Raw genomic sequence first — 13,047 nt, 5'->3', positions numbered from 1 at the left:
ATTGTGCCGTCAGCCTCTTCAGCCAAAACTGTCTCGCTTTCAGATGCAGGCAAACGGTGCGAAGCCTGCAGCTGAGCCTCCAGGAGAGGCGTGGGGGTGGGGGGCGCACAGCGGGAGCCTCCGTGAGTTAAGGTGTAGTGCCCAGAAAGCAAAAGGCCGGGCGGCATCCCCATCGCACACAACGCGCTAATGACTGTCCTGAAGAACAATGAAATGAGGCTGGGTCATTAGCCAGTTTGACCTGCTGCCTCTTGGATGGCGTCACAGGCCCAGGTAACACCGAGGCCATGGCAACTTTCCCAGAAGTGGGGTAACCAGGTGTGATGTCACTGGGCGGAGGTGTGAAACGCCTGTGACGGGAGCGGCCGGTTAGGTGGGCTGTTCACAGCCACAGCGGGGACTAAACTCGGGCCACCTGGAAACATTGACTTTTCAGGGTTACAAATGGTGCAGCGCTCGGTGTGAGAGTGCTGTGATGCATGTGTGCGTGTGTGTGCATGTGTGTGTGCGTGCATGTGTGTGTGTGCACACATTGTGCCGCATCTGGGTGTATACGTATGTGTTGTCGCACACTCAGCCGTCCCTTCCAGGCCAGGATTCAGCCTGTGTGTGGTGACACCAAGCAGTGCAGGCGGGGAGCTGGAGAGCTGGAGAGAACCACGGGATCCGTCCGTGACCCGCAGCCTCAGTAAAGAATCCCCCGCATGTCCACTCCAGCCCGGTCGTGTGTGAGTGTGAGCGAGATGCCACGGACTTTGGCAGGGCTGGGACAAACAGCCCTCTCCAGCACCTGGGAAGTGGAGGGGCGGGAATGGGCAGGAGGGACCCCACCCCAGCTGGAGCTGGTCAGAAATAAATCCATGCATACATCGGAAACAGCAGAATAAGGAAAATCCTCTCTTCCCATCGCCTGATTTACACCATTCTCTGGTCAAACCAGCTGCCCCCCAGGACCCAGCCAGGCTCCGGGCCTGGCTGGGGGAGGCTTAGGGCCTGTCTCGCCCAGTGGCACTGCCCTGGCTCTGGAGGCGCTGTCGCTGCATCAGGCTGGTCAAGCGGCGAACAGGCCCCTCCTCTAACGGCCCGGCGTGGTTCCACTCCAGACGGTGCAGTGCCCATTTTAGAAGGGTCACTTACAAGGGCCAGGCTGAACCCGAACTCTAGACTTTTGGGGGATCTGGAGCTGTTGCGGAGGTTCTTAGCTCAGCCAATGGGAGCCGCATATTGGTGGGGGCCAGAGTACAGGTTTGTCTGGCCAGCTGCCCCCTTCTCCCCGTGCTGGGCTCCTGGCAGGGAGAGGCCCGGCTGGCACGCCAGCCCCTTACATGGCTGCTATTCCTGGCAGGGAGGAGGCAGCCGATTAACCTGCTTTTGTGAGCAAACAAACACGTAAGATTAGAAAGAGAGAAAAACATGGTGAGAGGGGTGAGACGCTGGCACAGGCCGGGCGAGGGCTTTGACAATCATTAAACTGGCCAGCCCTGATTTCCCGGCAAGAAAGCACTGGCATGGGGCCAGTGGCACCTATTATGCAAATCCGATGGAGCTGGGAGCTTGAATACTTGGGCTAGGAATTCCCCTAGAGCCGTGAGATCATGTTACCGCAGACACGCTATATAAGGCGAGACACCCGGGAGGGGCCGCCTATAGGGATAGGCGCTAAGGGCTCAGGCACAGATGAGTAGTGGTTAGAAGCCAGTGGTGCACCTGGAGTATTTACAAGCTCCCTTCGCTGCCTGTGGATTAACTGCTGCTGCTGGGGGCACTGTGGTAGGTATCAAAGCCTTTGTGCTCTGTGCTTTAAAGGTGCTGTTACCTTTTCCCGAGGGTGGAGGTGTTTGTGCCCCCTGCGCTAGCTGGGGGATGCTGCTCCTTATTCGCCAGCCACCTGTTGGCCAAACGTGCCACAAGCCCTTTGGGCACTAGGGGTAGAAAGCACCAGCACAGACCTCCGCCGCCCTGGGCTGAGCCAGGTGAGTGTCAGCATTCCTGCTCGCCGGCTTTCCACGCCTGGGCAGGCCTGTCCATGCTGGGACAGTTGCTTCTCTGGCTCATTTAAGGCTGGGTTCGAGGACTGGGCTCTGGGGAGCCGGTGGGAGGGAGCGAGTGTGGCTGGCCGGGCGCCCCTGGACTGCACGGGGGATGGGGTGCTTTGGGAGATGGGGCTATGGGGTGAGATGTGACGACCAATTTTTCACATGGCCTCTTTCCCGGCGGAGCAGCCAAACCCGCAGCTCTCTGCAAATGACAGCGTGATGAACTTGCTAAGCAGGAGACTCCGAGTCCCATCCACCCTAGCCCCACTGCGCATCCCCTTCCTCCTGGCCAGGTGCTATCAGACTTACAGCCTGGATGGAAGGAGGCCTTGGAACCAATGACAGCTGCTTGTTCTCATCCTGGTGCTCAATCAGCAGCTTGCTGAAAGCGCTAAGCTGGTTGGGACGCAGCCTCCAGCCCAGGGGAAGTCTGTCTCTGTTCCCTTTTACAGTGGAAGGTCAGCAATGGGCCCCAGGAACATAGGGTGCTTGATAATGGTCCGGTGAGGGCTTGACCTTTTTTGATGTGGTGACCCCCGGCTAGAAATCTACAGGCTGGGCTCTGATCTCGGCTGTCCCGGATCGCAGAGGAACCTGAGCCTGAGGCCCCAGAAGGGGGAATCGGGGTGCTGCTCTAGGGAACCGTGGAGATGCACAGACTGCTCGCTGTAACCCCGTCCCCTCTGCGGGGCTGGGGCGGGCTCCGTGCTCCCAGGCTGTACCCAGCCCAGGGTTCAGGTGCCAGCTCGGGAAGGTCTGTATCCCGCAGGCAACGCTGCCTGGAGTCATGCTGACAGATGCAATCTCTTGTCAGAGAGCTTTATGGCGGGATCCTGCGAGATCAGCAACATCTTCTCTAACTACATCAGCGCCATGTACCAGCCGGAGGAGGCTCAGCCCCCCATGGAACTGCTGGCCCACCTGGGGAAGGAGGACAACCTCGCGCTGCCTGCGGAGACCACAGGTGGGGCCGGAGCCTGCGTGCTACGGGGCAGAGCTGGGCATGAGACCTGCAGTGACAATGAGTCAGGGCATAAGCTAATCACCAGATGGAATCCCGCCCCTGAACTAGAAGGCAGACAGAGTTGCCTAGTAGTTAGCACACAGGACTGGGCTTTAGAAGACCTGGGTTCTCTTCCCACCTCTGCTACTGGGTGACCTGGGGAAGTCCCTGTCCCTTTCTGTGCCTCAGTTTCCTTCTCTAAATGCTACTTTCAATAGCTCTCCTAGAGCAGTGCCTGCCAGGCTTATCCTATTAACGTGTGGGTCCCATGGGAGGCTGGATGGAAGATGTTTTAAAAGTTCAAAGTGTTATCGTTATAGTTTGTGTACCCCATTGCCCAGGTGCATTATTGGGGGCTGTGGGAGCAGGTGGGAGTTCAGCATCCTTCCTTGGCAGCATCAGGGTTTAGTCTGCTGCCAGAGACAGGGGACTGGGTTGGATGGGCCACCGGCCAGCTGGGGCTAGTGGAAGGGGAAGATCACTCTCGGGCGGTTGGGATTGGTGTGTGGGGGGTCCTTCATGCCCTCTGGCGGGGCTGCAGTGCCCTTTGGGGAATGACTGGGCTGTGAGCTGAGCGCTGCCATCGGCCATTTCCTTGGGCCCTGCCGTCAGGCAGAATCCGAGATAAAGGAGCAGGAGACAGGTGTACAACAGTGACTAAGCAAGATAACCCCCCCGCCCGTCTGACTCTCTGTGCCCAGGAGAGCCAATCCCGCCCCTTGTGACATAGGCTCATTGAGAGCCCTGCCCAGCCAGCCGGTGCCGGGTGCCCCATCGGGTGAGCAGCTCCCCTGAGCCCTGCTCCTTTCTCCCCAGCAGAGAAGCCGGCGTGGTTCGGCGAGCTCCCGTACTTCTGGAGCAAGGCGCAGGTGCTGGAGTGGATCGGCTACCATGTGGAGAAGAACAAGTACGATGCCAGCGCCATCAACTTCTCCTGCTGCAACATGGACGGCTACACGCTCTGCCACTGCACGCAGGAGCAGCTGCGGCTCATTTTCGGGCCGCTTGGGGACGAGCTCTACACCCGCCTCCATGAGATCGGTGAGTGCCAGTGCCCCAGCACAGATCTTCCTCTGCCCCACATCAGCAGGGCCCACAGCGAACCAGCCCTGCCTAGCCAGCCAGAGCTGCAGACGGGCACCTCCCTGGAGCTTCCAGATTGGCATGTCCCCTGTCACTGCTGCCCTATAACCCGGGGCAAGGCCCATTCCTATCCCGAGACTCCGGTTAGAAGGGAGGTTTGGGTGGCATATTGGGGAGCGTAGCAGGGCTTGCACCAGAAAAGTTGGGGGAACAGCTGGAACCCATGAAGGAGCCCACAGGAAGAGCATGGGGAGGTGCCTTTGCCCTTCGTACTGGTCAAATACAATTAATTCCTATCCGCCCCCCTCCCGCAGTCTCAGTCTCGGATGAGCTAACCTGGATCATTGACCTGCTAGAGAAAGAGGACATGTCTTCCCAAGAGATCTTCCAGGACTCCGGTAAGAGAAGCACCCTGGCCACAACTTGTCCCTCGAGGCCCCTGCAGTGTGCATGTCCGTTACCTGGACGGGGCTCACCCTTTCCTGCCCTCTCCTCCACTCTTTCTAGAGCTGGGAAACTTGTGCACGAAGGAATCCCTGGAGGAGATGAAATCCACAAACCCTTTCTACCAGGCAGACTTCAGCTACATTTCCGGTGCCCTGTCTCCAGGCAGCTCTGACATCTCTGTCTCAGGTAAAGCCCTCGTTGCTCACACTCAGTGTTGGGACATCCTTGGCCATGGTGCGGGCGTGGGCTCGGGCTCTCCCATCAGTCTAGGATGGCCCTGCGTCTGCTCGCATCTCGTGGGTGGTTCGCTGGGGTGGGGACACAGTTGGAGACCCTGCCCTGTTTCATGCGAGAGTTCCCCAAAAACCCATACCAGGGCAGGCCACTTGCTGGGGAGCGTTTGGTGTGTCTGGCTGGAAGAACTGCTTTCTGCTGATTGGAAGTGTTTCTGGAGGGGAATAATGGGAAATCCAACCTATCCGCTTTACCCCCCCAGGGACCGGGATGTCCCACAGCCCCAACTCCCAAGACTCCGGTGGAAGTGACATAGATCCCGACCCGACAGAAGTGAAGTTGTTCTCCTCTGACGGTGAGTCGCCTCCTTCCTGACTGACCGGGACAGAGATGAGTTTGTGGCTGGGCGAGGCTGGAACAAAACCCGGGTCAGAGAGGGAAAGGAAAGGCCCCTTGCCACTGGAGAGAGCTTGGTTGGGTCCCCTGGGCTGGGGAGGAGGCTGTGAGATCTGACCTCTGCTAAAGGTGGCCTGCCTTAGCTTTCTGTTGTGGAAACTTCCCAGGCACTCATTGCCATGGTATCCAGGCAGGATGGGTCAAACCCAGAAACTTTTATCCAGATCTCCCGCACTCCAGTGGGCTGGACAAAATGGAACCTGGACAGGAAGTCACCTTGGCTTTGGCTCTAGGTTTTGCATGTGCTCCTCCATCTGCCCCTGCTTTGTGCACAGGGAGGGGATGTGATCTGCCTTTGAGATCCTCTGCCTCAGCAGCTGCTGGCAGAACCTTGGTGCCGTGGCAACCTGGGAAGAGATGGGCGATGGGACGGATGCCAGCAGCACTGTGGGCTGGGATGGGGGTTGGGGATTTGGCCAAGGTGCACCTCGCTCCCGCAGGCAGCGGTCAGAAACCCCCTGGCATGGGGAGCTTCTTTGACTGCGTGTCTGTGCCACGCTCAGCGTAACAGGGCACGATGCAGTCCATAGCGACCATTTGAACTAGTGTCCAGGCCTTCTCCCCAGGGCATACCGGGGAACCCGAGGTGTAGGAGATGGGGGAAGGGGCCCTGTCGCTGGATGGCTAAATAGGGACCCGCTGGTTAGGTCAGGCAGACTGGCAGTTCCTTGAGCCTGCAGAGGGGACCTGTCCCTGGGGAACTACAATGGGCATCCCCCCTTGTATTTCTAAAGAAGGAGGAGCCAGGAGCTGAGGCTGCTCAGACCCCACGGGGCAGGGTGGGCCCACTATAAAACCCAGACAGGCCCAGTAACGTGTCCCACCTCCTCCTGCCCAGATGGCTTTGCTGACTATGACAAAGAGGACGTCAAGCATGGGAAGCGGAAAAGAGGCAGGCCCCGGAAATTCAGCAAGGAGAACAGAGACTGCCTGGAGACCAAGAAGAGCAAGCACTGTACGTGAGAGGCCAGTGGGACTCCTGTGGGCTAGGGTTGCTATGCCCTGCCTTGTCCAGGGGCTGAAGTTAATGGCCAGCCCTGGAATTGACCAGGACAGTTGTCTCGGCCGTGTTTGTGGAGGGGAAGTGGGAGGAAGGATGGAGGTTCATAGCACATAGTACGTTGAGGCCCAGCACCTTGCACGGTGCAGCCTTTAGGCACTGATCCTCAAAGGTGTTTGGGCGCCGGACTATTGCTCAGTGGCTGTTACAGCGCTGCTGTTGCCTCCTGAGCTGCTGTGACCCCTGCCTCACCTGTACGGGGGCCGGCGTGGGGCCAGCGGATCTGTGTAACTGCACCACCCACAGATTCTCCCCTGGGGGCTAGGGCCCAGGTGCCTCAGTGGGTCACAGCTGCCTAGCCTGTCTGGGCTGCAGCCCCCCAAGTGAGCTCCCATGTGGAGGTACAACACAGGCTCTGCTGCCTATTGGACCATCTGTACCCATGGAGTGGGGGACTGATTTGTTCCCAGGGTGCAGGGAGCTGCCGCTGTTACCATGGCGCTCCCAGCCCTGGGCAGCATTATCCGCAGAGCCTCCTCCAGCCTGCTGGGGTCCTGGCTCTGCAGAGCCCCCCATTGAACTAGACCATCCCTCCTCTCTCTGTTCCAGCCCCGAGAGGGACTCACCTGTGGGAGTTTATCCGGGACATCCTGCTCCACCCCGAGCTGAACGAGGGGCTGATGAAGTGGGAGGACCGACGCGAGGGTGTCTTCAAGTTCCTTCGCTCCGAGGCGGTGGCTCAGCTCTGGGGGCAGAAGAAGAAGAACAGCAGCATGACCTACGAGAAGCTGAGCCGGGCTATGAGGTGGGTGTCAGGGGATTCCCCCGTCCTGCCCAAGAGCTGCAGGGCAGTGGAGCCCCAGCCTGTCTCCAAGGCTCAAGGGCCTACCTCCACCCAAAGCTCCGTGCTTTGCCTCCTCTGCTTCCCTACCCTGCCCTGACAGCTCCTCTCCCAGCCTCTGTCCCCCAGCGCCCCCAGCCTCAGGCTCTTCCCTTCCCAGATGGCCTCCAAACTGGCTCACTTGGCTGCCTTGCATCCGGTGCTGATGTCCCCTCCTTCCCTTCCAGGTACTACTACAAGCGGGAAATCCTGGAGCGGGTCGACGGGAGGCGGCTGGTCTACAAGTTTGGGAAGAACTCCAGCGGCTGGAAGGAGGAGGAAGTATTGAACCGAAAGTAAGGAGCCAGGGGAGCCCTACGAGGACTCGGGCTCTGCCTGTCTGGCCCAGGGGTGAGACCCAAGGCATAATGCACTGAACCATGTTCCCTAGACAAGAGTTTTTGTCACACGTTGGAACCCAAAGCTGCTGGCCTGGGCAGTGTGTTAGCCTCCAGCCCCTTCCTAGGGGCACAAGTGTATGTGCTGGTTACCCGCCGGCACCTAGCTAACTACAGCTGATATTTTGGCTCAAGTAGGTTATTGTAAACCATTATTTCTGTTGTTGCATTGCTGGACTCTTCTTTCCAAGTGGAATTACAGTGACTCTGGCTGTCCCCAAAGCCTGGAAGAGTGGAAGGGACATGCTCCGTTCTTCATGATCGAATTTGGGGGACTTCAAACGTGCGAGCAGAGCAGGGGGCCCTGGCTACTGCTGCAGTCAGCCGTGGTCCAGGAAGTGGGATGCACCGGTGTGCCAGCTCCAGGGGCACTGGCCGCCCCGTGCGATAGATGGAATGAAGAGAACGGGCACTGAACGCTGTGTCTTTGCCAAGCATGCCCTCTCCGCGCTGCCTGCCGTGGGGCTGCTGCCAGCCACGCGGGCTGTGCGCTGGCATGAGTAGCCTGCTGCTCTGTGAATGGCCCAAGCAGAGAATTTCAAGCAGCACTGCCCCAAGGGGAGTCGGAGAGAACTGTGAATTTCAGACGGCTCCGGAGGGACCGTGACAGTAGCCGGGGCATCAGGCAGAGCCTCCCTCCTTGTTCCTGGGGTGTTCGCCTCCGTGCCCCCCAAATCCCATCCCCTCAGTGTGATAACATCCCCTTTCCCCATGAGACGCTCTCCTCCTGCTTCTAATTTATGTAACATAAACAGAGGGTATATAATGTATATAGAGATCTATTTTTTCATAAATAAGCTTGTTCTTGCGTGATTGTGACTGTCCTGGAAGCACTTGGCCTCTTCGAACCAATGACGCTTCTCAATATTCAGCTGGACTGAAATAAGGTTCTTCTGGCCTTTGAAGGTCTCTGTACAGAACGCGGCATTAGCATGTCCCGGCACTGAGGGGTCTGGCAGACGCACGAGGTCTTTTCCTGTTTTGATAATGAGTATATCAGAAATAAATTGTTGCCTTTTTTACAAACAGCGTGCACGCCTCCTCCTTGTGGCTTCTGTAATGGCTGGGGGTAAAGTGGGGCCAGGCTGCTCATGGGGGGAGGAGGGGGTACAGATTCCATGGTCAAAAGAGACTGTACTCATCCCCGATAATCTGACCTCCTCCATAGGGCTGCCTGTGTGAACTGGAACACATCCTTTAGGGAAACACTCAGGCTCGATTTAAAGATGGCCAGTGTTGGAGAACCCACTGCTGCCTTGGGTAAAGTTGTTCCAGGGGTTAAGTACCCTCGCTATTAAAAAATGTACACTGTATTTCCAGCCTGAATTTGTCTAGCTTCAACTTCCAGCCATTGGGTCATGTCAGACCTTTGTCTGCTAGACTGAAGAACCCGTTGCCAAAGATTTGTTCCCCATGTAGGTATTTATAGGCTTTGATCAAGTCACCCCTCAACCTTCTGTTGGTTAAGCTAAATAGATTGAGTGCCTTGAGTCTGTTCCTGAAGGACCCACGTCTGTCCCCCACATATTTGCTCTGGGGCCATCGGTCCCTGCCTGAAGTCCAGAGCTCCTCAGTTCTACTCGAGAAGGCTCCCTGGTAGAGAATCCTGGAGGAAGAAATGTCTCTGCAGCTGAGCTGCCTTTTCCTCCCAAAGCAGTGACCTGAGGGGAGAGACCTGTTGGGTTCTTAGCTCTGCCGGGGAATTGCCGAGTGACCCTGTGCCTCAGGTGTGAAGGGGAGATGCTCCCAGGCTGTGGTGAAAATGAGCTTATGCGGAGGGGGAGGGGGCTGTGGAAGGCCCTAGGTAGGCAGGATGAGCAGGCCCTGCAGCCTGCATGGACGCACACACAGGGTCCCTGCTGTTGCTGGGGCTGGGTGTTGAAAGCACCTGCCATGTTCTCTTCTCTTCAGGTTCTTCCATCTGAGCACTTTCCAGTGGTGCATTAAGCAACATGGCCCTGTCTGTCACCCTGGCTGTCTTTGCCCCTTGTTCCCTGGCTGGGGGAGCTGTAGTCTGGCTCTAGCTTGCTACTCCAAGGCTATGGGTATGGATGGGTTGGGGGACCATACTCTAGGCCACATCCCTTTGATCAGAGCCCTCCTGGGAGCCTGACCCAGTCTGGAGAAGACAGTGCAGTGCTGCAGCCACCAGAATGGAGCTCTCCCTGTGGGGACTGAACAGACTCTAGCTCCTGTTAAAGTGTAGGGTGGCTGAGCAAAGGATGGTTCCTCTGTGGTCCCTATAAGGAACATCCTGGGGAATCTCACTCACCCTGCCGAACCAATGCCCTCTAGGTAGCTGTATCTCAAAGGTGTCTCCATGGCTTGCGGCCTTAAGGAGACTGCCAAGGCCACCCCCACTGCAAGGTCCCAGGTCACCCCACAAGCTTTGCTTCGTGAAGAGTCCAACAGACAGGGGCCTGTCACCCCCCAACCCAACACACATGCAACCACCAGTCCCACGGAGCAGCTCACTCACCCCAGACCGCTTCAGCCCTACCCCCCCAACTCCCAGCTCTCTGCAAAGCAGGGGCCTGAAGGCAAGGAAGGGTCTGTGAAAGAACAGCCACAGTGCAGCCCTTGCCTGCTCACGCCTCTGTGTTGCACCCAGGCTGCTTGTGTTCTGGGCTGACCTCCTGGGCAGGGTGAGTGGGTAGTAACCACATGGACAGCAGATCTGGGCCAAATGTGCACAATGGCTTTACTCTACCCCAGAATGGCTTTGGGGGAGGTGGGAGATCGGTGGGTTTGGTGTGGCACAAACATCCTCCCATGCCATCGCAGGGGGACTGGCCCCTTTAAGAGGGAACGGGGTCCCATGCACCTAAGATTGCCCAGCTACTTCCCAACGGGGCTTACGAGGAGGCAACTGGGCCAGATATAGGAGGAGAGGCAGGGGCAGGTGAGGCTGTTTGAGACCAGAGGGGAGGTGGACGGACAGAGCAGCAGAGTGGCTGGAGGGAAAGTGCTGCAGGAGAGCAGCAGCTGGGAGCTGCTGGGGAGGGGTTCTGGGGAGAGCTTTCGGGAGGACTGGCTCGAGCAGAGGAACCTGCCAAGTGTCAGGAAGGTTTGTCCAGAGGCCCCTATGACTGAGGAGAAGAAGCATCTTGGTCAGTGCAAGCCGGGCCCAGGTGTGAGGGGTTGACTCTGGAAGGAGGTTTCCCGGAGCACCGAGGGTTTGAATTTGCTGCTGAACGAGACAATGTTCCTTCGCAGGGATGGATGAAGGGGAAACTGAGGCAGGTCTGCCTGTGTTGCTGAGGGCCTCTGCAGGAAGGTGCCTGTGTCAGGTTCTCCCTGTACCCTCTCCCTTCTAAGAGCTGGCCCATGCCCCTCTACTCCTGCCCCCAAAGCACCAGCCCCTGTGGCAAATAAATGTAACAAGAGCTTGGAAGAGAGTAGTCTGTCACTCCATACGGCTAAATGCAGTGGGTAGTTTATTTTTTATTACCTCAGAGGAAGCAGTTAGAATGTGGGGTTCAGGTGCCAGGGTAGCTGCCTGGGGCTCCTCGTGTATCTGCTCTTTAGTTCTTATGGGGTTTTCCTAGATCTCCAGCTTTACCACCAGGGTATTTCTTGCAGTGTTAAAGAGCCTGGACCCTCTCCTGCTGTGTAACTGCCTTGGCAAAGCATCTCTGTGGCTCATCCCTGAGTGTCGATCCTCCGTCCCCAGCAGCACACCCACTTCCATTCGGGGGGGTGAGATCAGTACACGGAGGGCGCCATCTGCACATGGCCAAAAGGTCCTGAGAAAGCCCCTAGAATTTCTCAGCAGCAGCTAGATCCTAGGTACTGGCTCTCTGGTGCCAACATGGGCTCCATACAGCCAGGCCTGATGGCTGGTTTAGGAGCCGTGGCAGAGGCCCTGCACCAAGGGAGGGTAAGTCACAGCGTGGGTCTGGCACCAGGCCCCTCTCTTGTTCTTTCTACATAGCTGGAGCATGAGGTAAAGGAGCCCATGGGTGTCGAATGGCGCGCAGGAGCCCTGGGGCAGCACGGAGTGGGTGAGGTGTTTATCCTCAGTCAATAGATAACCCCAGCAGATTGGCAGGGAGGGAATAGCGGCTTGTCACGCATTCGGCAGCCCTGGCAAGTGCGCCTTGTTTACTGAGGCAGTTTCATTTCTCCGCTGCTGCTGTGGATTGTGTTACCTAACCGGCCCGAGCCAATGTTTAACCAGCTCGGGCAGCCACCGCAGCCAAGCTGTCTGTCTCGCCTGGCCTCACCCCGAATGTTCCCACCGCAAAGCCAGGCAGCCTGACCCGCCGGGGAACTGAGGTGAGAGCTGTTGAGGGGGTTTCTCCTTGCAGTCAGTTCCCCCAGCTGGGGTGGTCTCTGCCCAGCAGACAGGAAGCGCTGGAGAGCACTCTGCGGTGGTGAGGCAGGGCTGGTCAGGGCAGAAGAACAAGCAGTGAGAAAGGCCTCCCCTCCAGAGTCCCACGAGGTTCAGCCGCTCCCCAGCGTGTCCCACAGTGATATAAAGCCGTGGGAGAGCTGCTGAGAGGCTGCAGGGCTCCCGTCACACAGCACAGGCAGCTCCGTCTGCCAGCTCGTCCCAGCACCGGGCTCAAGCTGAGCCCACGCTGAGGCGACGGCGGCGGTAGTGGTAGGGGGAAGCCCTCAGGAGAACTCTCCTTCTCTCTAGCAACCCCCACTGTCAAAGGCATCTTCCCCGCAGATTGCCCAGGTGGTCACAGCCCCAGGGCCTTTCAGACTCCTGCCAGTGCCCCAGAAGTGCCCCCTCCTGCCTGCCAGGAGATTCGGCCTCACCCTATCAGACATAGCCCTGATGGTGACCCAGTCATGGCCTGGAGACTCAGTTCCTGTGGCTTATCCTGCCTCAGAAGGGAGCCACCACATACCCGGACAGCATTAACGCTGGGACCAAACACAGCAGCCCCTCTGCTCTGCAACACACAGCCCCTGGGTCACCAGCTTTCTACCCACTACTGATCCCAGAGCTAGGTCATGACATTCAGCTGATTGCGAGACAACCTCCTATGACAGCTATGTAGGGTGACCAGATATCCCGATTTTATAGGGACAGTCCCGATATTTGGGTCTTTGTCTTATATAGGTGCCTATTACCCCCCACTCCCTGTCCTGATTTTTCACACTTGCTGTCTGGTCACCCTACAGCTATGATCCACAGGGACAACAAAGCTATGGCCCGAGATGGGGCGATTTGTGGGTACAGGAAACAGAATCTTCGGAGTCAGGCCTGGACTGTGGAACTCATTGCCACAAGAGATCTGCTGTGGGCCTCGCCATGAACTAAAAGCAGCAAGACTTATTTATTCCATGTTGCTTTCTCGCCAAAAATACTTCTCATACTGAAACTAACATACAGCACAAGCACAAGCAGTCTTATCAAATTACTTACTCTCGGTGCACCAGAAAGGAGAGAGATATTGGTATTGTCGGTTACTTTTAATCCCTGGGAGGCAGCCAGATAGTAGGGTGATGGGTGTCATAAAAATCTGGGGAGATAGGGCGAAGAAGCACTATTT

At 57.5% G+C, this 13,047-nt stretch overlaps 1 protein-coding gene across 2 annotated transcripts; it reads left to right on the top strand.

Annotated features, from left to right (window-relative positions):
* The first annotated feature begins 1,581 nt into the window (after nt 1-1,581).
* On the top strand, nt 1,582-8,563 carry ELF3 (E74 like ETS transcription factor 3). 2 transcript variants are annotated; one of them, XM_024111258.3, is made up of 9 exons: nt 1,582-1,770; nt 2,851-3,000; nt 3,859-4,080; nt 4,437-4,520; nt 4,630-4,755; nt 5,066-5,158; nt 6,098-6,214; nt 6,869-7,064; nt 7,328-8,563. In XM_024111258.3, the coding sequence occupies exons 2-9, from the start codon at nt 2,859-2,861 to the stop codon at nt 7,437-7,439; spliced, it is 1,092 nt and encodes a 363-aa protein (XP_023967026.1). In that variant the 5' UTR covers nt 1,582-1,770; nt 2,851-2,858; the 3' UTR covers nt 7,440-8,563. The 2 variants fall into 2 exon arrangements, with proteins under 2 accessions (XP_023967026.1, XP_023967024.1); XM_024111256.3 differs by having other exon boundaries at nt 1,631-1,770; nt 3,856-4,080.
* Nucleotides 8,564-13,047: the final 4,484 nt, after the last annotated feature.

The sequence above is a fragment of the Chrysemys picta genome, chromosome 4, assembly GCF_011386835.1.
Source record: "Chrysemys picta bellii isolate R12L10 chromosome 4, ASM1138683v2, whole genome shotgun sequence".
Taxonomy (NCBI): Eukaryota; Metazoa; Chordata; order Testudines; family Emydidae; genus Chrysemys; species Chrysemys picta.
This window is presented reverse-complemented; position numbering and strand designations above follow the sequence as displayed.

Coding starts and splice junctions, on each gene's coding strand:
- ELF3 (XM_024111256.3), top strand. CDS start 2,859: ATGGCGGGATCCTGCGAGATCAGCAACATCTTCTCTAACTACATCAGC. Junction 4,081..4,436: donor CACCCGCCTCCATGAGATCG/GTGAGTGCCAGT, acceptor CCCCTCCCGCAG/TCTCAGTCTCGGATGAGCTA. Junction 5,159..6,097: donor GAAGTTGTTCTCCTCTGACG/GTGAGTCGCCTC, acceptor CCTCCTGCCCAG/ATGGCTTTGCTGACTATGAC.